Here is a 24,228-nt window from a genome sequence, read left to right as displayed (position 1 = left end):
AAAAAATGAAAAGTAAAAAACCCTACAACCCCTCTTCTCTCCATCTCTCTCTATCTCTGTCTGTCTCTCTCTCTCACACACACACAAATGCACACACACAGAGACTCTGCTTTTACACATCCTGTGTTTTGACACAGGTAGCTCAGGCTAGCCTTGAACTCAAGGACAATGACCCTGAATTCCTGATCCTCCTGCTTCCAGCTCCTGAGTGCCGAGATTGCTGTTGTGCATTACCAATCTGGTTTATGTGGTGCTGGGGATCGAACCCAGGGCTTTCTGTGTGTGAACCCAGTTCACTCCCCACTGAACCATATCCCCAGCTCAGCCTTTCACACTGATGTGTGCCTTCTAATGTCATTCGTCTCGCTTGGGGTCAAGCCCGTGATTTCCCATCTAGCTTCCCAGAACTTGCTGTGAAACATTCAGAGCCCAAAGACTTTCTCTTCCTCAGATACCAAGGTGCCCGTGTGGCTCCCAACAGGTCACTCCATGCCACCCATAACAGAAAGAATCCTTAGAACTCAAGTCTCTCCCAGGCTTTCCTCCAGGGCCAAGATCTAGACCCCAAAGTTCCGGTTCCCTTCTTTAACAGTGTGTAGTCCCTGGGGTTTTTCACAGTGGTGTGTACCACACTGTAGACAGTGTGTTCTCCTAGAGGACATATCTACCTCCAGTCAGTGCTGGGGGTAGGTGACGGGCTGAGCTTCTTCCAGGGTTGCCTAGGGAGGGGATGGGGGCCTGCTCCAAGCTACCAGTGCCTTCTGTGTGACCTATGGGTTGACAGGACGGCCTCAGTTACTTAGCAAGGAGAGTAAGAACTCAGATTCTGAAACCAGACGGTCTGAGCTCAGAACTCCTTGTTAGCGGTACAATACAGGGTGCCCGGGCTGACCTAAGCTAGGGAACCAGTCCGCAGAACAGCAGGGCGCCAGACTTGGGTACAGATGACATGGGGTACCACCTCTGTTCCTCAGAGCACAGCTCCCTGTGAATTAAGTATTCATGTTGACTAGCTGTTATTATTAGTATCTTCCAGCTAAAATGACTCGATGGTCAGGTGTGCTACATATAAAACACTTTATTATAAAACACCCAGCCGCGTGACCTCCGAGAAGACACCAACAGCGGCTTTTCCTCTCTTGCCACGGGAGACCAGTGTACCTATTCAGAAACCACCTCACACGTCACATGCTGAAGGTCATCAGGCCTTGGACCCTCAAAAAACCGACAGCACCAATGGCCCCTAGGGGCCTCCCGGACAACTCACCCCCACATGGTCTCATTGTATTCACAAGACAGTTCTGTGTCCTTTTGGCCAAAGCTGAGCCGATTTCCCTGCCTATTCAAGGCTCCAGTGAAGAAAGCAAGCAAAACACTTGGTTTCTTTTTGAAACACAGCAGCTGTGGTAGAAAGCTAAAGGAGACAACCTCCATCTACACCGGTCGCTAGGGATCCTGTCCCAGCTCAGAAGAGGAGTGCGTCGCCAGTGGTCCCGAGTTGGGAAGGAAGATGGAGGGGATTGCCAAGGCCACACACCTTGTTGTGGTCCACAGTATCACAAGCCCTCAGCATCCCTCCGGTGCTCCTGCTACATAAGGCTCTGTGAACCGTCCTTAGTAACTCCCTCTACCCAGAATCCCCATCACAGTGGCTAAGTGTGTCCTGACCCCTCTCTGGCTGAAGTGGCATCTGCGCAGTCTGTCGGTGTGGAGGGTGAGACAGGAGGGAGTGATGTCAGCAGGGTCACTCAGTCGGGAGGCCGGGCATCGGGGGCCTTCGCCTGGACCTCATCGTACTGTGGCGGAGGAGTCAAAGGCTCGATAGAGGGAGGAGGGATATTCTTTTCTGGTAAGTTGATCCTGAAGTCTTTGAGGTGAAGCTTTTCAGATTTAATTCTTCGAACTTTCAGTGGTTTTAGGCGTTTGGCTAGTTTGGAGTTTTGCCTGTCGGGAGCATGCCCTGGGCTGGCCTCCGTCTCTGCCCTGGTGCTCGTGGGGGTCGTCTCGTCGAGTCCAGTCAGTGACTCATAGGAGGGGAGAGAGATACTTAGTCTGGGGTTCTGCTCCTGTCCTCTGGCTTCCGAGTAGCCTGTGTTCATCACTTCCTCGTAGCTGGGGACATAGTACCGTGAGGAGGCCTCCTCCTCCTCCTCCTGGCTGCAGGACGACAAACACAGGGTGTTAGTGCACACTCAGATCACCAAAAGTCCCCAAAAGGTAGCCTTGGGGTTGCTGGTGAGTACTAGACCTACACACACCAATTCTGTAAACCATGTGTTGGCTGTAGAAGTAATCAGTATTTTAGCATAAATTCCCATTTCTAACCACACTGTAAGGGCTTTTGTTTTGCCCATTTTACAGATGCGGGAATGAATACATCAAGACTGTGGTGATTAATGGCATTGTGGACTAGACAGGATCTAGAAGCCCCTAAAAGAGAAGCCTGCCCTGAGGGGTTTCTAGATTGGGCTAGCTGAGGTGGGAAGACCCATCCTGAATGTGGGTCTTTTTGTTTGTATCCTAGGATTAATGAGGTTAAACACCTACGAAATCATTGTTTATGGCCTTTGTCTATTTTCGGACCAGTATGTTCATCTTCTGTATTAATTCACAAGGGCTCTTTTGCCATGAAGGGAGGGGTTCATCTTCATTGCCATATTGAGATTTGGAAGCACGGAGGAGACACATCTCTGGGATATCTGTGAGGGCTGAAGGGAATGCATGAAGCCCCAAGTCAATGTGTATTGCTGACACGGGCAGGGTATATCAAGGATGCCCGTGTCCCAGACTCATAGGAATGGCAAGGCCTTCCTGGTCTAGGGTCGACCAGTAGGAGCAGAAAGACCTGACTACAGCTTCCACCCCAGATGACTTCGGTGTAAGGCTACTCCCCTAGAGAGAACCCCTAATGTGGTGAGCTTCCTGGCTGTTGCTGGTGCCTCTTCATCTGAGTGCACCACCCACCCAATACCAGCTTTACTTGTGTTTGTATTTCTTTATTCCCTGTGGACCCATGCCAGGTCAAGTCCAAAGACATACAGGATGAGGCCAAGGGTGTTTCCAGAGGGGTTTAACTGAGTATGGAAGATCTACTCTGACTTAAATGTGAGCAACACCATCCAGGGCTGGGTGCGGATGAAATGCGGGGGAAGGAGAAAGTGAACTGGACAGCAGCCTTCATCTCTCTCTGCTTCCTGAGTTCCCACATAATATCACGGGCCGTCCTAGGCTCCTGCATCCGCACCTTCCCTTCCACGATGAACCCTAGCCTCAAACTGAGAGGCGGGATAAACCCTTCCTTCATTAAGATGACTCTGCATTTGTTCAGAGCAATGAAAAGTACATCGAGTAAGGCGCTGGGCTAGCTTTGAGCAGTTGTCAGCTTGATACAACTTAGAATCAGTTGAGCCGGGCGTTGGTGGAGCACACCTTTAATCCCAGCACTCGGGAGGCGGAGGCAGGCGGATCTCTGTGAGTTCGAGACCAGCCTAGTCTACAGAGCTAGTTCCAGGACAGGCTCCAAAGCCACAGAGAAACCCTGTCTCGAAAAACCAAAAAAAAGAATCAGTTGAGGGACTGGCATCTGAGAATGTGGGTGTCTGTGTGTCCGTGGTGTGTGTGTGTGTGTGTGTGTGTGTGTGTGTGTGTGGTGTGAGTGCTATCATGATTATGCCAATGAATGGGGGTGGGAAGGTACACCCTGAATATGGGTGGCAGCATTTCGTGGACTGGATGAAAATGAGAACGAGGGTCTGTATACATTAACTCATCGCTCTCTGTTCTTGACAGTGGGGGTGAGGTGACCAGCTGCTTCAAGTTCCTGCCCCCTTGGCTCCCCCAAAATGATGGACAGTGGCCAGGAATTGTGAATTAAATAAATCCTTTTCCGCTTAAGTTAATTTAGTCAGAGTGTTTTTAATCATAGTCACAGAAATGAACCTTAAGAGAGATGCCAAATTTTATCACATACCCCCCACGCCTGTCTGTCATCTACCTTTTAAATATGCTAGTGATATTTTGGGGCCAAGTGAAATATTGTACTGTGATCTTTTCAAATCAAAGCAGACACACACAGCACCTGGGGCAAAGAGACAAACAAGCAACCTAGAGCCCCGGTCCCCACCCGTTTCTGTGGGACACCTGGTAATCCACCTAAGCCGCAGGAATTGGGAAGCCTGTATCTAGTAAGCACGAAGGTATTTGTGAAAGGGCATGAGGCACCTTCCTGGAAGAGAGTGGAAACACAGACTCATAAAATGAAGCTCTTGCTCACTTATGTGCGAATGTGTCCCTCCCATGGGCTGGAGGGAGCAGCTGGGCATGTCTCACCTGTCTTCCTCCTGCGCGGGAGGCACAGCTCCCGCCTGCTGCTGGATATGGGCCAGTTCCTCGCTCTGCCGCAGCTTCCTCCTGTCCCGGATGCTCAGGCAGATGGACAGCAGCAGCAGCATCACGCCCGCGCCCACCAGCACGTAGGCCACCGAGAAAGTCTTGCTCTTGAGGATACCACCGCCCCCCTCTGTCTTGTTGCCCTGAGCCGTTGGCTTATCTGCAGCGCTGAAACCAGGGACCAGGTTCCACATGGCCATGATGACGCCGAGGACCAGCATCCCCAGGCCGATGGCCGTCAGTGCGTAGTGTGAGCCGTTGGCCTTGGACTGGGCCATCATGGCAGCAGAAAGGGGCAAGACCCGGCTCAAAGACAGAAGAGGAAATTACAAAACCGTAGTGGCGGCAGACACGCCTTCCTCGTACCAAAGAAACTCTCCAATGCCACAGTAAAAAGAAGCCTCAGCAGATGCTCAGACGATGGCTCTCGTCAAGTGCCAGGCATCCCGCGTGGACCGGGCGGATGATGAGGGGTCTGAGAGAAGAGAGTGGAAGGGAGATTATCAGCTCTGGTTTGGAGAGGTTCTATGTGAAGCTACCAGGCTCCACCCTGGCCTTACCTCTAACACATTCCAGATGTTCTAGCCACCACCCTATGCTAGAAGGGAAAATCAGATTTGCCCCTGCAGGAGGCCCGTGAGGTCAGTGCTGGGAGCAACCGAAACCTGCAGTGAGGTTTAATGAAGTGTGATTTGATGACGTCTCTCCTAGGAGAGCTTGGGGGGTGATTGGGGGGACAGCATCACTGGGCCACGGTCAGTAACGTCACAGTCATGGGGCACGGGGGATGGGACACGGGACTGCAGGAGTTAATGACTTCCTTCCAGTCAGCCTGCTGGGGCCAGTATACTACCCTCACTGGCTCCCTATTGTCTTGGAAGAGAAAATCTGTCTTCTTAGAAGGATGTGCATAGCCACACTGGCCTCACTACCTTGGTCTTCCCCTCCTAGCACCTCTGTGGTTACCACGTCACCCCCTTCTGGGTGTTTGTGTATGCCCCACTAGCTACTGGGGTTGGCCTGTCTCTCCCATTGGCCTCTTCATTGTCTCAACCATCTACACAGCAGGGTCTCAAGTGAGTGCGTGCATGTCCAGTGACATGGACGGAGAGCTTGGGATTGTCCAGAAACATAAGCGGTTCCATCTTCCCCCACTTCAGAAAGGAGGCAGAAGTCTGTACAGCCTCATCTTCTGCATCTAAGAGAACCCAAAACCAAATCAAACAGCCAAACAAACAAACAGATCCCTTTTCCAGAGAAGCAGCTCAAAGACCCAGCTCATGGGAGCTGGAATTCCGGAACCCTCCGTGGTTGAGGAAGTCTATTGGGATAGATTGGAGGTCACAGAGGAGGAGAGGACAAGGTCCCAGTATGCCCATACTTCGGTCAGGGTGGTGTGGGGTGTGTGTGGGCGGGGGGGGGGGATAGGAAACATGGCCAGGCAGGACTGCCCAGTCAGCGCTGAGATGGACAGGCCCTGTTTTCAACTCTGCATTCTTTCCGACTTTCTAAAAGCACAGCTGATCAGGGAGTCTGAAACGAGATGCCGCGAGATGTTTTCTTGTGAAACTTTCACCTTCATCTGAAACTCTCCGCTTTGTTAAAAGTCACTCTAAAAATATCTAGGACAACATTCTCTCTCAGCTTGAAGTCCGCGCCTTCTTTTTTTTTCTTTTTTCTTTTTTTTTTCCACCCAGTAAATATTTCTGGTACATCTGGTTACCTGAGAGTTGCATGGGAGACACTGCAGGTGCCTAGGAGGAGGTGAGGACACTCCAGAAGCAGAGACAAGGGATGTGTGACCCATGGAGCTGGGCAGCAGGGGTCCAAGCTCAGGCTGGGGCTTCTATACACTTCAAAGAAGGGAAGTTTCATTGGTGTGATGGCCACATGCAGAATTCACAGGTGTGTGCGTGGGCATATGTGTATATGTGTATAGGCATATACATGCATGCCTATATACATACAGGCACACATGCATGTGTGTGGATGCATGATCTGGGGTGTATGTGAACACACATGCATGCTTACATGTGCAGGTGACTTATGAGCACATGCTGTGTGCCCTATGAACACAGGGACATGGAAGGCATGAGTGTGTGTGTGTTCATGGTGTATAGAGCACAGACGGTTGCAGGATGCTTGCTACATTGTTTGAGACAAGGTCTCATCTCTGATCTTCTATTTATTATATAGCCTAGGATGACCTCGAGCCTCTGATCCTCCTGTCTCCTCCTCCCGAGTGCTGGGGTGACAGGTGTCACCACATCTGGTTTACATCTGCTGAGGCTGGAAGGCCTCATATGCTGGACAAGCACTCAACTGTCAGGGCTACACCCTGGCAGTATCGTAAGTTTATTGGCAGCTGCTTTTGGAACCCACGGGCCCCTGGGAAAATCAGTTCCCACTGGCCCGCTGTTTGTCTCATATCTGGCTTGTTGACCACCCATGGCCCTGTGGTATATTTAGCCCAGTTTGCTTTCCCTTGCAGAACAGACACAGAAAGCTAATTTTATGCTTAGACGATTTGGGCCACATAGCCGTCAGCATGTCCTTAACAAGCAGCGGCCTGGGGTGGGGGCAGAGACGGGTGTTCGGCTCTGACAGGCTGCTCTCTAGACCCCAGAGCTGGACCTGCCCGCCCATCGCATGTTTGAGGCAACCTGGTGGCACACAGAAGATGCTCTGTCTAGGTTTTAAAATGCCCTGTTAGGAGAGGAAAGAGGGGATCGCCTGGGGTTCCTGGGGGGACACTGGGGACACTTGTGCACAGCTGTCAAGCTAAAACCTTCCGTTGTGGATCCACCTAGAAAAACAAGAGACGGAATAGTCTAAGGAAGCCATGGGCACTTTGATTCTGTGAGGTGCCCACGGTGGGACATTTAATTTGGGGTTGAGAACTTGAGGTGGGCTTATCTAAAAAGGGTACCAAAAGAAGACAGTGGGGGCTGGGGAAATGGCTCAGTCAGCAAAGTGTTTGCTGTACAAGTCTGAGGACCTGAGTTCAAATCCCCAGGACCCAGGTAAAAAAAAAAAAAAAACAGACTCTGCCATGTGTGCCTGTAACTTTAGGACCTGGAGGATGGAGGCAGGAGGATCACTGGGATTTGTTGACTGCAAACCTAGCTCCAGGTTCAGTGCGAGACACTGTCCCAGGGGAAAAAGTGGACAGCAATAGAGCGGGACACCTGCTGTCATCCTCTGGCCTTCCTACCGTATACATAGGCTTACACAACTGTGCAAATGCACGCATGCAACACACGCGGGAGAGAGGGAGGGAGGGAGTCAAAACTCCATAGAACTTATAGGTTCTGGGCCACAGAATAATGATAATCCATGGGCCACACTGATCCCCAGTCCTTCCAAGTTCTTCCACAGGCTGACCATGGCTCCAGAGAAGAAAATGGAAGCACATCCTGGTCACTGCATGAGGGATGGATGGGCACCAGAGCAAAGGCCATGACTAAGGGGAAAGGCCACTCCGACGTGTCAGCCTGAAACAGCCTCTGCTCAGTTTCCAGGTAACACTCTTCCCCACAGATGGATGCCACCATCTCGGTCTGCAACATTCTCATTTTGGCTCCCTGGTCCCCTGCGTTTGAATCTCAGCTTCGAGAAGGGCACCTTTTGTCTGCCTTGCTATAATGCATTGGCTCCCAGCACACTGTGCCAGGAATGGAGCAGGCCCTTAACGAATACGTGTGGACTGGACAAATGAGTACCCAGCAGGTTTAAACGGTGAGCCCATATCTCTATCAGTGAGGGGACCTCCAGGCCCAGGTAGGTACCGACAGGCAAGGATTCCCGAAGTCTAACTCAGGAGTTACAGGACACCCACATCTCGTTCTCATATGCAAATGATACCCCAGTAACTAGAATGAAGGTGGTTGCCACTGGGGCCTGGGAAGTGATCTTATCAAATTCCCCAGAGGGGCTGAGGTTGCAGTAGCCCAACTCTCTGGCCCTCCCAGTTGGGGGGAGGACCATCTCTGCTCCAATACCAGAGTGCTCCCTCGGCTTGGCTGAGGCCAGAGTGGGTCGTGGCTGCTCATTCTCAGCTGGACCCAATTTCCATGGACTCCAACTTTAAGACAAACAGTGTAATGAAAGCAGACAGTAAGGACTGGGGGCTGGCTCGGTGGTGGGGCCCCTGCCTCCCCCTCCCCCACCCCCAGCACTGTGAACTCAGAACAACAGCAGACACTGAGCACAGAGTTATGGCTTCCGGGGGTCCAGAGTGCCCAGGCTGGTCTCCAGAGCCTTGCTTGGCCATTCTGCAGTTTAGAAGCAAGGAAGTAAAGTCTATTCCCAGGAGGCTCCTTGGCACTGCCATCGGCTTTACTGGGAGGAGGGTTTGCCAGACCGAAGTGGCCTGCTGCACCCCAGAGACTCCTGGCCACTGCCCTGCAATACCACTGCCTGCCACAGTTGGGAAGGGGATCTCATTCTGGGGACTCAGGGTGTGCTACCCTGACCACTGAGGAGTTCCAGCAAGACCTGCCAAGTTCCGCCCACGGTTGCTTTTAGAGCCAGCCGCCGCTGCTGTTGGGGTCCTCCTGTCTGTCAGGGAATTTCGGGCCACCTCCCCTCAGGACTTAGAGCCAAAGGTATCAGGTGCCTGTTTTAAGAGCATAGGAGATCTCTGTGATTCGACACCTGGGAAAATGAGTCAAGGTGACAGAGGACAGGGCTGCTATGCCAGGGGGCAGCTGGGCAGGCACGAGCAAGCCTCTGAGCTGTGGTGAGGAAAAGGCTGGAGGTCTTAGTGACACCCGTGGCTTTCCGGCTCAGTGAGAGTCAGGTACCCACGGGCACTCGTCCAGTATTTCCGGCCACTGACTGTGTGATGAGCCACTCTCTGTCCTGGTGAGCAGTTGGGTCAAGACTCACAAGCAAATCTGGCTGACTCTGAAGCCACCCTCCCTATCCTGAGCCAAGGCTGAATCCCCGGGGCCACTCCCTGGGCTAGGCAGACGGGTTCTGCCATCTGTCATCACAAAAGCAGAGAGAGCGGCAGGCGAACATTGCTTTGACTTTGAGAGTTTGATTTAGATCCGTCCCTGGCCGTTCTGTGTGTTGGGGCTTAGGGGTGACATTTGTACACAGCCCATCAGAAAGACCAACGATTCCCTAGTAGGGGGAAGTTCATGTGTGAGTGACAGCGAGATGCTTGCCTGGCCCCCAAGCCCTTGGGAAGCTGAGGCAGGAGGACCACTGCAAGCTCCAGACCAGCCTGGGCTACGGTGTGAAACCCTGACTCTGCCCCTAACTAACTGAGAACTACATGAGTTCTTCCCCAGTGACCTTCTTGTTGACCTAGGCATCTCCTCAGATCCAATGGCCTCAAGGCTGCCACACTGGGCGCCCAGCTTCTAACACAGAACCTTCAAGGGATACACTCAAGAAACAGCCAAGCCGTAGCAACCATTCGAAAGCTATCAGTTTGGTTTTATAAAGAAGCCCAGGTTCAGAGAGGCAAAGCAACTTGTCTAAAGTCACACAGCCAGTGTAGAGCTGGGATGGGAGCACAGCTCACTCGACAACGTGTGACTTTCACCCCAGGTAGCACCTCTCAAAGGAACGAGACACAGGCAGGGAGAAGGAGAAATGGCTCTGCAGCATCTCGAGCTGCCTATGGGGTCTGGGCTAGGAGATGGGGCAGTCCAGGGGAGGGACCCGAGTCAGTCCATAGAAAAGCAGGCATCTCCCAGAATGCACCTAGCCTTGCCGGGAAGAGAGGCAGCTTCCCTCCCGGGCTCCTGGCACAGGCGCTGGTGGACTTCATGAGCCGACATCACCAGGTCCCTCACTAATTCACTTATGTGTCTGATAAGTTAAAGACATTAAGTCTGCCCTGCAATCCCTGGGGCTCTGTCCACAGGAGGCAGGTTAAGGAATCCATGTCTCCCACGGGAGTTCGTCTCAAGCTGGTCTGTTAGCAAGTGGCTAATGTCTGGCTCTATAGACAAGACTGATCCAATCCCTCAGTCCCAGGGGCATTCTGAGTTCCCTGGGAACCATTACACTGGCGGCCTGTCTTCCTCAATGGGAACGGAGCCCATGAGTCCCAGGTGTAGCACGAATAATAAAAACCCAGAGACAGAAATTAGGGTTCAACCCGAAAACAGAAAAGCAAAGCAGCCAAGCCACTAGAGAAGTCTTACTTCTACCAAGGCTGGGTGACCGCAGACTAAGCAGACACAGCTTCTCTCTCCTCCCATTTTATATTCCCTCTAGTGCTGGGATTAAGGGCGTGTGACTCCCTAGGACTGGGATTAAAGGTGTGAGCCACCACCACCTGGATTTGTTTCTGTATTGATCTTGTGAAGCCCAGGGTGGCCTTGAATTCACAGAGATCCACCTGACTCTGTCTCCCAAATCCTGGGATTAAAGGTGTGTGTCACCACTGCCTGACCTCTAGTGGCTTTAGTTTTGCCTCTGGCAAGATTTATTTATCAAAATACAAATAATATACCACTATACCCAGGGGAATTCTGTGTTTCCTGGGAATCATTACACTGGTGGCCTGTCTTCCTCAATGGGGACGGAGCCCATGGACACTGAGCAGCAGCCAGGCCCCTGCACTGTCCACTCTAAATGACTCTGATACTTGGAACCTACTCTGACTGATTCCATCGGCCTCTCTGAGATAAGCTGTAACTGGGTTGCCATGCTGGCAAAGGAGGATGGATGGCCATGGGCTGGGCTGCCTCCAAGTTCCTCCCTGGCTGTGCCAGATGCCTCATGGTCTGTGCAGCTGAGCCTGTCATACAATTGTGAGCCTAAAGGAGGCGCTGTCCCAACTCTGCTCATTTATGGAGGAAGGGCTCATGGTACACAGAGGCTTGTCCTGGATCCACAGGCTGAGGAGTTACCAAGAGCAGAGCCAACACCGTCTGAGGCACTGGCTAGGTCTGAGAAGGAGGATGGGCCTGGCAGGGAGGCTACACACATTGTTTAACTGTCTGTGTCCTCCTGACCCCAGGGACACACACACACTGCTTAATTGTCCTGACCCCAGGGACCCCCTGCTGAGAGTGTCTGTCCAGGGTACACAGCAGCTTCAGAGAGCAACTGTATCCCTTCACGTTCCCCAGACCACGTCACCCAGAGGAGCAGAGAGGGGCAAGAAGGATTTAATAAAATCTAGAGTTTCTGTTCCTTCACAGAGCCCCAGGGAGCGGCATGCATAACGGAGGCCATGTCAGAACGGCCGAGGGGATCTGAGTGTGTCTCAGACGGAGGCTGCACTGCTCACAACTGTGCTCGTTAGAGTTTGGGAGGTGGTATACAGTAGCCCAGACACACGCTAACTTCAAGATAGCCACGGGATTTTCCCCCCCTTTTGTTTAAAGACAAAGTCTTATAGAACCCAAGCTTGATAGCCAAGGATGACCTTGAACTCCTGACTGTCCCGTCTTACTTTTGGGGAGCTAGGGTTTTGGGTGTGTACCACCATGCCCAGTTTATATGGTGCGAGGAATCAAACCTAGAGCCCCACACATTCTAGACAAGCACTCTCCCAACCGAGACACATGCCCAGTAATCCCCGGGACTCCCAGACTGGGACCTTATATGGCCAAAGCACTTTTCAGTCACGATTGAGCCAAGGAACTGAGACGGGCAGAGTCCTCTGGATAGTGGGTCCAACCGACAGAATTACAGACGTCTTTATATGACAGAGGTGAAGAGGTCAAAGGAGGAAGTGGCAGTGGGTGGTGTTGTATGGGACAGGAACACTAAGGAGTGCAGGAAACTTCCAGAAGCAAGGGGAAAAAAAGAAACTGGTTCTACCCTGAGCCTGAGAAGGGAGCCTGCCCTCCTGGTTGACGTCAACAGTCAACAGTGACTTGGACTTCTGAACACTGGGAACTAAGAGAGAATGTGCTGTCAGCAGGCACCCTTGGGGACGTGGGTACGGGCAGTGTTCCTATATCTGCCAGTCCACAGCGGTCGGTGTGACTGGGGCCACACAATGGCTTCCTCTGGATACACAACCTCTTGGTGACCTTTTGCAAGTCACTCCTGGAACCTGTGCAGCAGGCCCCAGCAAGTAGCCTGCCTTCTGATTTTGCACTTTAACCTAGGCTCTGCCATGACCTGGCGAGCTGGTGTCCTGACTGCCACGTGGAGCAGACTTGAGGGAGAAAAGGCATTCTGCTACCTCATCCATAGCCGCTCTGATTTCTCAGGCTCAGAACTGCGCTCCCAGACTCAAGTCTGGTGGTCCCAAGTGGTGGTGGTGGTGGTGGGGGGGGGTTGCGAGTGGGGGGCGTGGCTCAGTTGACAAGGAAACTGGCTTGTCTAGCATCTATGAAGCCCTGGATTCGAACCCCAGTTCCATTCGTGTGATTAGGTACTAGGGAGATGGAAGCAGGAGGACCAGGAGTTTAAGGTCATTTCTTAGCTACGTAGTAAGTTCAAGGCTAGCCTGGGCTACTTGAAAACAAAAAAAGACCCTACCCTATGAGGGAGTTTGACCCTAAGTCACATAGGGTCTTAGCTGGCTGAGGTTGTCCATGATTTTTTTTTTTAAGTTGCAAGGTGGAGGCAGTTTGAAAACCTCCAAAAACATTCTTGTGCTGGGTGGAGCCGGTGAGTCTTCTGCAACTCTCTCCCTTCAGAGCCGCTTGTCTGCCTTTTCCCTTGGAGCACTGGACCCCAGCTCTTTCCCCCAGCTCAGGATCTTCCTGTCTGATGCTCAGGTATCACCTGGTGAGCCAGGTTCCATCTCTGCCTGCTCACTGGAGCATCTGAGCGGTCCCACTCAGGTGTCCGACGGGTTCATCCAGCATCCGCACCATATGGCTGTGTCCCGGGTGTTCCTTATTATTTATGACCTATTCGTTATCCTTTGAATATTACTATTTTGTTTGATTCATGCCATCTATGTTATTCCTTATGTATTTACTTCTTATCAACAACTCGTTGTTTCTCTGACGCAATCATGCTTTGAGTTATAAAAGTCACATGATCGTATTCAACTTTTCCAAACCTCCATGATGAGTTTTCAGAAAGAGTTTCAAAGAAAACTTGAAGTTCAGAGAAGTGCAGACACCTGCTCAAGGTCACACAGCTCAGGGTCACACAGCGAATGGCACAGCAGATTCGAGACGCTTATACCCGATCCATTGGAGACCTCCCTCATCCCCACCCTAGCTCCTTCCCAGAAACCCTTGCCAGGTCAGGGGGTAAAATGCCTTTCTCCTTGAGTTGTTTCCAGCGTGAGTCACTCTGTCCCCACAGGTCTGGTCCTTTCTGGCTGTGGTTTGAGTAATTGGTGCTGGGTTGTTTAACTATTAACCTGGTCACAGGCTGAGGTGAGAGCCAGGAGCGGAGAGAGTCATGGCCAGGACTGGCCTGCTTGGTCACCATGGCCAGTCCACACACAGGGGCCTTCCCCAAAGCCAGGGTGCTGATTGGGTTGCTTTCTTTAAGGCCACTTCCCTTGGTCATCCTTCTGTGTGGTGTCTAATGTCCTAGGCTCCTGTTCTGTTTGTGACAGGGTCTTGAGGAGCCCAGGCTAGCCTCAAAATTACTAGGTAGCTGAAGATGACTTTGAACTCCTGATCTTCCCGCCTCCAGCTCCCAAGTGCTGGGATGCCAGGCATGTACCACCATGCCAGGCTTGCCCTCTCCTCTTTGGGTAAGGACACCAGTTGCACTGAAGGAAAAGGGACACCCATATGATAAAGTCAGCTTGGTCACCACTTCAAAGGCCCTGTCCCCAAACACAGTTCCATTCTGAGGTCCTAGATGACCTCAACACAGGCACTTGGGCACTCAGTCAGCTAGAACACACCCCTGCAGGGTTTTGACTCAGCATCTCTCTCCCTCTGGCTGACAACCTGCAAGGACACTGCCTTTCCCACCTCACCTCCTGCCCCTTCCGGCAGCCCTGGAAGGGTGACTTCTACATACCTCCACTTTGCACAGAAAGAAGTCTCCAGCCGTGAGTGACTTTCTTACACAGCAAACACCAAGATACAGAGCTTCGGGGGAGGCAGGACCAGGAGTCTCTCCTGGGCTGTCTCTGGCCCTCTGGCTCATGCTCCAGGCACCTCTGGCCACTTGCTTTGTGTTCTCCACAGCTGTGCTGCGTACCTCGCAACACAGCAAGGCTCCTTATCTCCTCAGGTGCCTGGCAGAACTCCTGAGCTGGAAAACAACGTCAGAGTAGGGTAGGGGCCTACCTGGCTTCCTGCCTCTCCTCAGCCAGAAGGACCTGCGTAGCCCAACTCACCTCGAAGCAGGGGAGATGGCTGATTGTGTCCCTTTTCCTACCTGAGTTGGAGGAGGTTGGAGAAGGGACGGTGACATTTCTCTCTGCTGGGATTCTCGTGTGGTCGGTGAGGTTGCTTCCTATGTCTGCTCTCTCCTGCCTGACACTTAGCTCCCCATGGTCTCCCAGAACACAGACAGCATTACTCAGCCTCCTAGGAAGGGGGGGCTTCATGTGACTGAAGCTTCATATGGCCGAGTTATGGCCAATGAGATCCAAGTAGCAGTGGACTCAGTGGGGGGGGGGGCACACCCATAAAGCATTCGTCAATGAAAAAGATGTGCTTCCTTTTTCCTTCTGGTTGTGATGTGGGCGTGATGGTTGGGGCTCAGGCATCCAACCATCCTGGGTGGTAAAGGAGGCGGAGGTAATGAGTGACAGAGCAAAAAGATAAGAGGAGCCTGGGCCCCTCAGGACCACAGAGCTGTCACTCAACCCTAGACACCTGACCTGTGGGTTCTATTTACATGAAAGAATAGGAAATAATTTTTTTTTTAAATCTTGACTTGTTTTTATCGTATGAGTTTAGTCTATACCTTCACCCGATAAATGATAATATGGTATTACTATCACTTATAAGGATACGGTTGTGTCATTGGAGCACCGGACTGAAACCTCAAGGTCCAAATCAGGAGCAGAAGGAGAGAAAGCACGAGCAAGGAACTCAGGACCGCGAGGGGTGCACCCACACACTGAGACAATGGGGATGTTCTATCAGGAACCTACTAAGGCCAGCTGGCCTGGGTCTGAAAAAGCCTGGGATAAAACCGGACTTGCTGAACATAGCAGACAATGAGGACTATGGAGAACTCAAGAACAATGGCAATGGGTTTTTGATCCTACTGCACGTACTGGCTTTGGGAAAGCCTAGGCAGTTTGGATGCTCACCTTACTAGACCTGAATGGAGGTGGGTGGTCCTTGGACTTCCCACACGTCAGGGAACCCTGATTGTTCTTTGAGCTGATGAGGGAGGGGTACTTGATCGGGGGAGGGGGAGGGAAATGGGAGGCAGTGGTGGGGAGGAGGCAGAAATCTTTAATAAATAAATAAATTAATTAAAAAAAAGCAAAAAAAAAAGGATACGGTTGTGTCAAAGAGATTTATCCACATATGTTTATTTGATATTGTAAGAGCCATGTGGAATTGTCCCGTTTTGTAGGATCTTTCTCCAGCGTTTGTGGTAGCTTTTCATTTTTTTTTTATTTTGTTAGGTCACTGCATGGGTGTTTTGCCTGCAGACAAATGTGTGTACTGCGTGTGTGCCTGGTGCCTGAGGTGGCCTGAAGAGGGCATTGGATCCTCTAGAACTGGAGTTACAGGTGGCTGTTAACCACGATGGGAAAAGAACCCAGGTCCTCTGCAAGAGCAGCAAGTGCTCCTAACCTCTGGGCCATGTCTCCCAGCGCTTGCTGCACTTGGTTTTGTTCCTGAGTGTAGGCAGATCACACAGCTTGCTGCTGACCAGTTAGGATATGGCCAACGGGATGAGATAAAAAAGAATGTGTGGGTGGCATCATGACCAAAGGGACTGTCCGTTGTTTAGTGCCTTTGCTTTTATGAAGCAGGTGACCATACAGGGAGGAAGTTCACTTAGCAAGGGATCAGAAGGAAAAAGCCCCAAAGACCGCGGCCTTCTTCCCACACCCACGTCTGAAGGTAGTGGTGGGGTCAGTTCCAACAACCGGGTTTGTCAAATGGGTCTCCCCAAGCTGCCCTGTCAGATGAGCATAAAACCTTGTCTCTAAGACCCTATTCACAGCTCAGCCGTGGATGGCTTTAAGCCAGGCCTTAAGCTCTTCAGATTGTGATAAAACATTAAATGTTGGCTAATCCATCTGAGGCATGTGGCTGTCTGCAGAAGCCCTGAAGGGCCCCTTTCAGACTGGGCAAAGACTGTGGGCTGTGTAAAGGCCAGGGAGGCCAGCAAACTGGGGTGAGGTGGGCCAAGGTGCTTGAAAATGTGGGAACAGAGACTGGAGGTGGCTGGGGACAAATGCCAGAGGGGAAGGTGTGTGGTTTTATAGCCTCACAGGTGGTGGCCTCAGGGAAGTGAACGCTGCAAAAGATGGGACCAAGACAGTTTCTGCCAGGAGCTCTGGACAAAGCTCGGTTCTTTTCACTTCACCACCAGGGGTTCTCTGTGCCTCTTTTTTTTTTTTTTTTTGTTTGTTTGTTTTTTGAGACAGGGTTTCTCTGACACGTAGCTCTGTCTGTTCTTAAACTTGCTCTATAGTCCAGGTTGGCTTCAAACTCAGAGATTCACCTGCGTCTGCCTCCCAGGTGCTGGGATTAAAGGCTCACGCCACCACCATCTGGATTCTCTGTGCCTCTTAAAGCTTCAGCTTCCTCATCTTTAAAATGAGAATAATGATGTTTCCCAGAGCTGGAGAGATGGCTCAACAGTTAAAACGCATATCCCTCTGCTGGAAGACTTCAGTTTTGATCCTAGCACCACATCAGACAGCTCACAACACCTGTAGCTCCATCTCCAGGAGATCTGATGCCCACTTCACTCACTCACACACACACACACACACACACACACACACACACACACACACACGCAGCTTTGCAGAAGCAAGGATGCAGGCAGCCCTCTAGAGCCAGCCTCCCTCCCAAATCTGGTGATTCAATCAACCACATACCGAGAACGCAGCAGGCTTCAGGGACAGGATTGTCTGAGCAGGGCCTGGTAGCACAGGCCTGTAAGCAGAGCTATTGGGTGGGGCTGAGACAGGCAAGTTCAAGGTCAGCCTGGGCTTCTTACTGAGGCCTGTCTCAAAATAAAAAATAAAAAGAGGTCAGGTGGTAGTGGTGTACACCGTTAATCCCAGCATTCCGGAGAATCTTAGAGTTCGAGGCCAGCCTGGTCCACAAAGTGAGTTCCAGGACAGCTAGGGCTAGGGTAATATAGAGAAACCCTGTCTTGAAAAAAACCAAAAAGTAAAAGAGGGCTGAGGATGTAACTCACTGGTAGAGCACTAAGCCAGTAGGTACAAGGTTCCCAGTGCAGTCCCCAGGATTGCACAGGGTGATAGGGTAGATTTGTCCTGCACCCGTGCGTCAGTGCGTCAGGCTCTCCTTGTCACCATTCCCTGAACAAGGCTCAGTCACTATTTACAGTCTCCACGGTGCGTCAGGCATCACAAGTCATGCCAAGGGGATAGAATGGACATGAGAGGATGTACCAGGCTCAGTGCAGACAAGATGTGAGTACCCTTACAGGAGAGATGTGAGTATCCTTACGGGAGGGATGTGAGTATCCTTACGGGAGGGATGTGAGCATCCTTACGGGAGAGATGTGAGCATCCTTACGGGAGGGATGTGAGCATCCTTATAGGAGGGATGCAAGCAGGCATCCTTGGTTTGGAATCTGATACCAGTCTCTTGAGGATACCATCAATGTGATATACAGAAAGTGTGTCCTCTGGCTTCCCCTTCAAGTCTCACCATGACCGCCACAGTGGCCTTGGCCAATGACTATGGTGTAAACCTTCCCATCATAGCCATCTTGAGCCATCGCAAGGTTCTTGCGCTCAAGGTAGGAAGGAACATGCAAGGTGTCCCTGCTTCATGTTGCTTCTCTTGTGTTAACCACCATGTTTCAAGGCTCCGAGGTCACCTCCAGAACTGACAGCCTCTCCTAGGAAGAGCCGTGCATTAGAAGTGTCTAGTGTTGGGCTGGAGAGATGGCTCAGAGGTTAAGAGCATTGCCTGCTCTTCCAAAGGTCCTGAGTTCAATTCCCAGCAACCACATGGTGGCTCACAACCATCTGTAGTAGGGTCTTGTGCCCTCTTCTGGCCTGCAGGCATATACACAGACAGAATATTGTATACATAATAAATAAATAAATATTAAAAAAAAGAAGTGTCTAGTGTTTCTCCTGCAATTCACACCTCTGAGAAGGCCCAGGGAACAGGGATGAGGCACAGCAAATAGTAGCCTCTAGCTGGGGATCAGGAGAGGGAAGGCAGGGTCTCTGGAGGCCAGGTGGGATGTTCTGTGCCAGGGACAGTCCTGGCTGTCCTCACAGCGAAAACCGGACAGTCACAGGATTCTCCCAACTCTCTGCCACTGAGGTCTGATGTGTCCTGTGGCTGCCAGGTAATGTAGCAGTTTAAAGTGACACTAATCTATTTTCCTTGAGTTTCAGAAGCCTACACTTCCACCTTCCCCCAACAACCCACAGTCTAGCCTTGCACAGCTTCCTGATGTTGCCAGCATCCCCTGGCTTTGCCGTTTCTCCGTCTTCCAAGCATACTCCAGGCACCCTGGCTTCCCCTGCTTGCCTCCATCTTCTATGAATCTGAGACTACCAAAGCCAACTAGATGAGCCAAGGCTACCTCCTCCCTTCAAGATCAAGACACAGTGGCATGTACAAAAACCCCCTCACCACACAGGCAGCTCTAGCCCACAGCCTGCAGGCTGCATTCACCTCAGGATAGCTACAGATTTGGTCCAACACAAAATTGTAAACTGACTGTTAAACATTATGAGACACTTTTAACTCAATTGCAGAGTTCTCAAGAGTGAACTTTGTCGGTAACATACTGTGTCACCAGCCTGAAGGCTAACATAGACGTGGCTCTGGGATGAAGATGTAGCCTTCTGTGGAGAGGCGGCGGGCGCGGGGGGGGGGGGGGGTGTTTTCCCGTCAGCCCAAACAGTGATAGGCACACCTTGATAGACTGTCTTCTAGCTAATGTGAGGCTGATGCTCGCTGTAGTTCTGGGGCTCCTGGCAACTGCATACAGTGGATTTAGGATTACAAATATAGGCTTACACACTCTATAGAGGAGGGGCATCTTCAAAGTCATCAGACTGGCTTGGATGCACTGGATGCTGTCGTCCGCTGGGACGCTCACCCTCACCCTCAGGATTAAATGAAGACACTATTGAAGCGAACTCTGAGGTCCCAAGAACCACCCTAGTCTGTTCAAAGAACCTCGTTAATAAGTAGCAAAGCTCAGCCGCCAACCAGAGAGTCCAGAGTCCACTCTCCGCCTCACTGTCCCGCCCCTCACGTGTCCCACGTCCATGCCCTGTACTTTTTTTTTCTTTCTCTTCTTTTCCCCCCAAACCTTCTATTCACAGCTTCCACGAACAGCGAACTGCATGGGCCAATGTCAGAAGCAGAAGTTTGTGGATGACAGAGACAGAGAGAGGGATAAGGGCTTGATACCCAACATACAATAATGAGAATGAACTCCACGGTCTTCAATCAGCTGCCTCGAGCTGGGGAGCCAAGTTGAAGGCAAGGTGGCCCTCTTTGCCACCAGTTTCAGGATCCCTTAACTTGGGGCTCATGCTCGCGGGGCTGCCTGACCCAGGACTCTGCCCTCACTGAGCCACGCCAGCACAGGGCCAGGGGTCGAGATTAACCACAGGCCCAGGGCTCCTGCCTGCTCTGGACATTGGCTACAGTCTTTAGTCCTCTCTTCTCATTCCTTAGGGTTGGGAACATCACCATCACCTCAACCCTTCAAGGTGTTTAGGTACAAATTCTAGTCCAAGGAAACAGAACTCCAAATGTTCTGGTGGAAAATGGAACCCCTAAAAGGTGCTGTGTGGGCGTCATCAAGGGGCAGAATTGCTCCCAGAATCCAGGGGAAACACCCAGGCTGGGTGACCATAGCCACAGCAATAAAACCCCAGCTGTTATTTCCTGACTGTCCTTGTACGTTGGGCAGGGGTGCTGCTGTCTGGTGAGGTGGGCCCTGGGGGTCATAAAGTAAAGGTATCACCATCTGCCTTCTGGCTCCCTCTGTCACACACTCAACACACACCTACGGAACACCCACAAACTCAGGAATCCAGGTGCCAGGGACCCAGCGATGAGCATCTCAGAGCAACCCAGAGCCAAGCACCACGTGGGTGTGATCGTCTTTATGAAACTTCAAACAGGAAATCTCAGACCAACAAATGGGATGACACCGGTTATCAGAAAATAAGCCACTGTAGGGGCGCTTTAAATATGCTTCTAATCTCTGAAGAATGTGGAGCTGTCCAAGCTTGTCACACAAATGATGCCCAGAGTGGGTCTCTAAAGGCTGGGAGACTGCCACAACAGGATGGGGGAGCAGGCTGCCCAGTGCTGTCCCCTGAGCACTGATGATCCAGTGAGCATCCACTATCCCCGCCTACTTCAGGTTCTAAGAATAGGCGTGGTCATCCTGGCCAATCAGTTCCTCTGGTTCCCCAGAAGGTGTGGCCTCTGAAAGGTCAGAACCCAGAAGGCCCCACCGATTCTCTGTTCTGAGACCCTCTGGGTTCACAAAGACAGAGTGAGTTCTGGACCTGCTGGGGACCAGCATGCTATTTCAAGGGAAGAGACTGCCACACTTACAGGGATGCCCAGTGGACACAATGACAGCTGAGGCCATGTACGGATGAGGCTAAGAGAAGACCACCTGGACCCAGAATACCTCTAGACCTGCGGCTGATTCGGCTGATTCCACTATGTGACCCAAATAAGGTCAACAAAGCAAAGCCAACAAGATCCAGCTGCTTGGAGCTTGGACTCTCCCGGCAGTTGTCCCCACTGTCCCCACAACGTCCTTTCTGCTTGTACTATGATTGCTAATTAAGGTCACTGTGGTGACACCAGGGAAGGACACCGCTTGGGGCTGGAAGCAGGCATACAGTCAGGCCCTGGTCCTATTGCACGGCCAGCCCGTAGGCATGGCTGCAAATCACCCAGATGTGAGGCCTGGAGGCCTCCAGTTGGAAACAGAGGAGAAGGAGGCCAGTCCATCAAACAGCACTGCCAAGGCTAGCGACACACCGGGAGGCAGAGATGTTCATAGGAGAAAGCAAAGGAGGTGAACTCAGGCTGGGGTGGGGGCGGGCTGTAGCTCAGCTACAGTGTAATTAACCACAATTAACCATGGGAACTGTGCCTGGAAGTGGAAGTAAGAAAGAGCAGGAGTTCAAGGTCATCCTCAGCTACACAGCCAGTTTGGGACCAGCCTGGGCTACACAAGACTCTTGTCTAAAAAAATATAAGTGAATGGATGAATGGATAAGTAAATAAGGGAATTTGAAGAGGACCTGGGAGTATGACATGCCATGGAGGGGGCTGATGGGTGACAAATGTAGGTGCTGGGGACATCCTGAGCCTGTAGGAAGCATCTCGCCTTTCCAGAGGCTAGACCTGTGCACCTTGGGACTGTGAGGAACTGCTCTCCCCCTGCAGCACATTATGGTGGCTCTCACTAGCCTGTCACTTAAATGTCACTCCTGGGGCTGGAGAGATGGCACAGTTATGAAGCACAGTTACTGCTTCTTCAGGACTCAGGTTCAGCTTCCAACACCCAAACTGGGCAGCTCACAACCACCTGAACTCTACCTCCAGGGGAGCCTGTGCCCTCTTCTGGTCTCTGTAGGCACGCACACACACACACACACACACACACACACACACACACACACTAAACCTTTAAATGTCACCCCTTCTTTCCTTCTATCGTGTGGATACCGGGGATTGAACTCAGGTCCTCTGGCTTAGTAGCAAGTATTTTTTACTCAGTGAACTCTCTAGTATTTTTACCCAGTGAACGATCTCTCTGTATTTTTACCTAGTGAACTATCTCTCTAGTATTTTTTACCCAGTGAACTATCTCTCAAGTATTTTTTAGCCAATGAACTATCTCTCTAGTCACAAAAGAAGAATTTTTCTGAGAGACTCACTAGCTCTTCGTGTGCGTTTAGGGAAGTGACACCTTTGCTTTCTGCATGTGTCTAAACAAGACCTGTTTACCTACATGCTCCCCAAGACTATATACAGAAATGACTTCACCTCTAAACACAGGACAAATCTAACATGGGGGCTGCTGATGTCCACAGACAGTGGGTAACTCTTTGTCCCTTGGGGAACGGTCACACTGTCACCCTCTCAGCCACACAGCTGATCAGCCAGCCACCTAGAGCTTGACCTGTTCAATGGCCAAGTCCAGGAATGCTGATGACCAGACGGCCTCGACAGTGTCACCCCACAACAGCGGATGGAGCGGGGGCCAAAACTGTGCCCATTCTACAGAGGCGCATCCCAGAGGCCACTCCAGTCAGGGCTCAGCAGGAACTGACTCCAGAAGGGACGCTCTGCTGTGTGCTCCAATCTGCCTCCAGCTAGGTGGTCGCGTGATTCTAATTAATGAAATCAAACTTGTGTATGGGTTTCATGCAGGCAGCATGGTTAAGGGCCATCTTGTCCTTCTGGTTTCAACCCAGGGAACCAGAATGGTTTGAGGAACTCACTAGAAAGGGGTTTGGGGTTGGGGAGGAAGAAAATGGAAGGAAAGAGGAAGGAAGGACAGGAGGAAGGAGGAAATGAAGAAGGGAGAGAGGGATGAAGCCAGCAAGAAGGGATGGGGAGGAAGGAGAGGAAACGCGTATACGATAATGGGAAGGCTGCCCTCATGGTGGCTTATCTTCATAACTTGACAGGTGTTCAAACACACCTATGCTCACAGCATTTTAGTGGCTGTAATGATTATAACAACATCTCGCCTTTACAAAATGCTTCCTAGACAAAGGTTGTGTGTGTGTGTGTGTGTGTGTGTGTGTGTGTGTGTTGTGACCTTTATACAGATGAGGAGCCAGGGCTCAGAGAGGTTAAGCTGCTTGCACAAAGGTGCACAGCTAATTAAGGAGCGACATGGTGGGGGTGAGGCCACTCTCAAATTGAAGCTTTCCCACTAAGCAAGCAAACCAATCAGCACCGCGTTTGTAAAGCCCGGTCCCTCCACACACAGCCCCTGCCATTACTGTCATTATCATTTGACCCGCAGCCTGGCAGACAGAACCCAGAGAGGGCCTGTCTTGTCCTGCCCGCTGCCTGGTGCCTGGAGGATTTCCGCAGTTGTGTGGCAAGTCCCACCCTCTGCCCGCCTGGTACACAGGCCCTGTGATGCAGGGCACACGGCCAGAAGCTGCCCGGTGACTGAGGACGCCTTGTCTGAGGCTTAGCGCGGGGCTCTCAGAAGACCAGGAGACAGCCCTGGGGTCGCCTCCACCCTAGTTAGACTTAGGCTTTAAAATAGACTCAGCAAGCAGCTGACATCCTCAAATGCTCAGCTGTGTGGGCTTGGCCACCGGCCTGGTGATACCCGCTTAGGCTGGGCATCCGGCTGTCTGTGGTGTTTGTGGGAGGCTAGAGAAGCCACCTCACACCTGCCAACTGTGAGTGCCAGGGCTGGGGGGAGAGCTCTGCTTAACCCCTCTGCTTAAGATGTGATTTATCCAAAGTAAAAGGCACGCTGCAGTGTGCGGGTGGGTTGGGGGCTTTTTGTTACTGACTGGTTGTTTTTGCGGCGCTAAGGATGAAGCCAGGGTTTTGAACCTGCTGAGTAAGAGTTCTGCCACTGACCCTCATCCCCAGCCCTTAAATACACACACACACACACACACACACACACACACACACACACACACGCATGCCCACCACACACAAATGCAGACTCTGTAAGGACGCCTCTGGAGCTGAAGTTACAGGGAACTGCTGGGAACCACACACCCCAAGAACACGCTTCGCTCTCAATCACTGGGCCATCTCT

At 51.6% G+C, this 24,228-nt stretch overlaps 1 protein-coding gene across 3 annotated transcripts in view; it reads right to left on the bottom strand.

The window, feature by feature from the left end:
- Positions 1-997: 997 nt before the first annotated feature.
- The window catches only part of Tmem51 (transmembrane protein 51), a 50,463-nt gene continuing 27,232 nt past the window's right edge, over positions 998-24,228 (bottom strand). For all 3 annotated transcript variants that reach the window (XM_041652275.1, XM_041652276.1, XM_041652277.1), the window contains exons 2-3: positions 4,330-4,864; positions 998-2,157 (exon numbers count right to left, since the gene is read on the bottom strand). In XM_041652275.1, coding sequence (XP_041508209.1) covers positions 1,749-2,157; positions 4,330-4,670 — 750 coding nt within the window. In that variant the 5' untranslated portion in view covers positions 4,671-4,864 and the 3' untranslated portion in view covers positions 998-1,748. The remainder of the gene's footprint in view (positions 2,158-4,329; positions 4,865-24,228) is intronic.

The sequence above is a fragment of the Microtus oregoni genome, unplaced genomic scaffold (assembly GCF_018167655.1).
Source record: "Microtus oregoni isolate MIOR12 unplaced genomic scaffold, Mior012 000005F_ref0000423, whole genome shotgun sequence".
Classification (NCBI taxonomy): domain Eukaryota; kingdom Metazoa; phylum Chordata; class Mammalia; order Rodentia; family Cricetidae; genus Microtus; species Microtus oregoni.
Note: the sequence above shows the minus strand (reverse complement) of the source record. Positions and strands in the feature narration are given on the sequence as shown.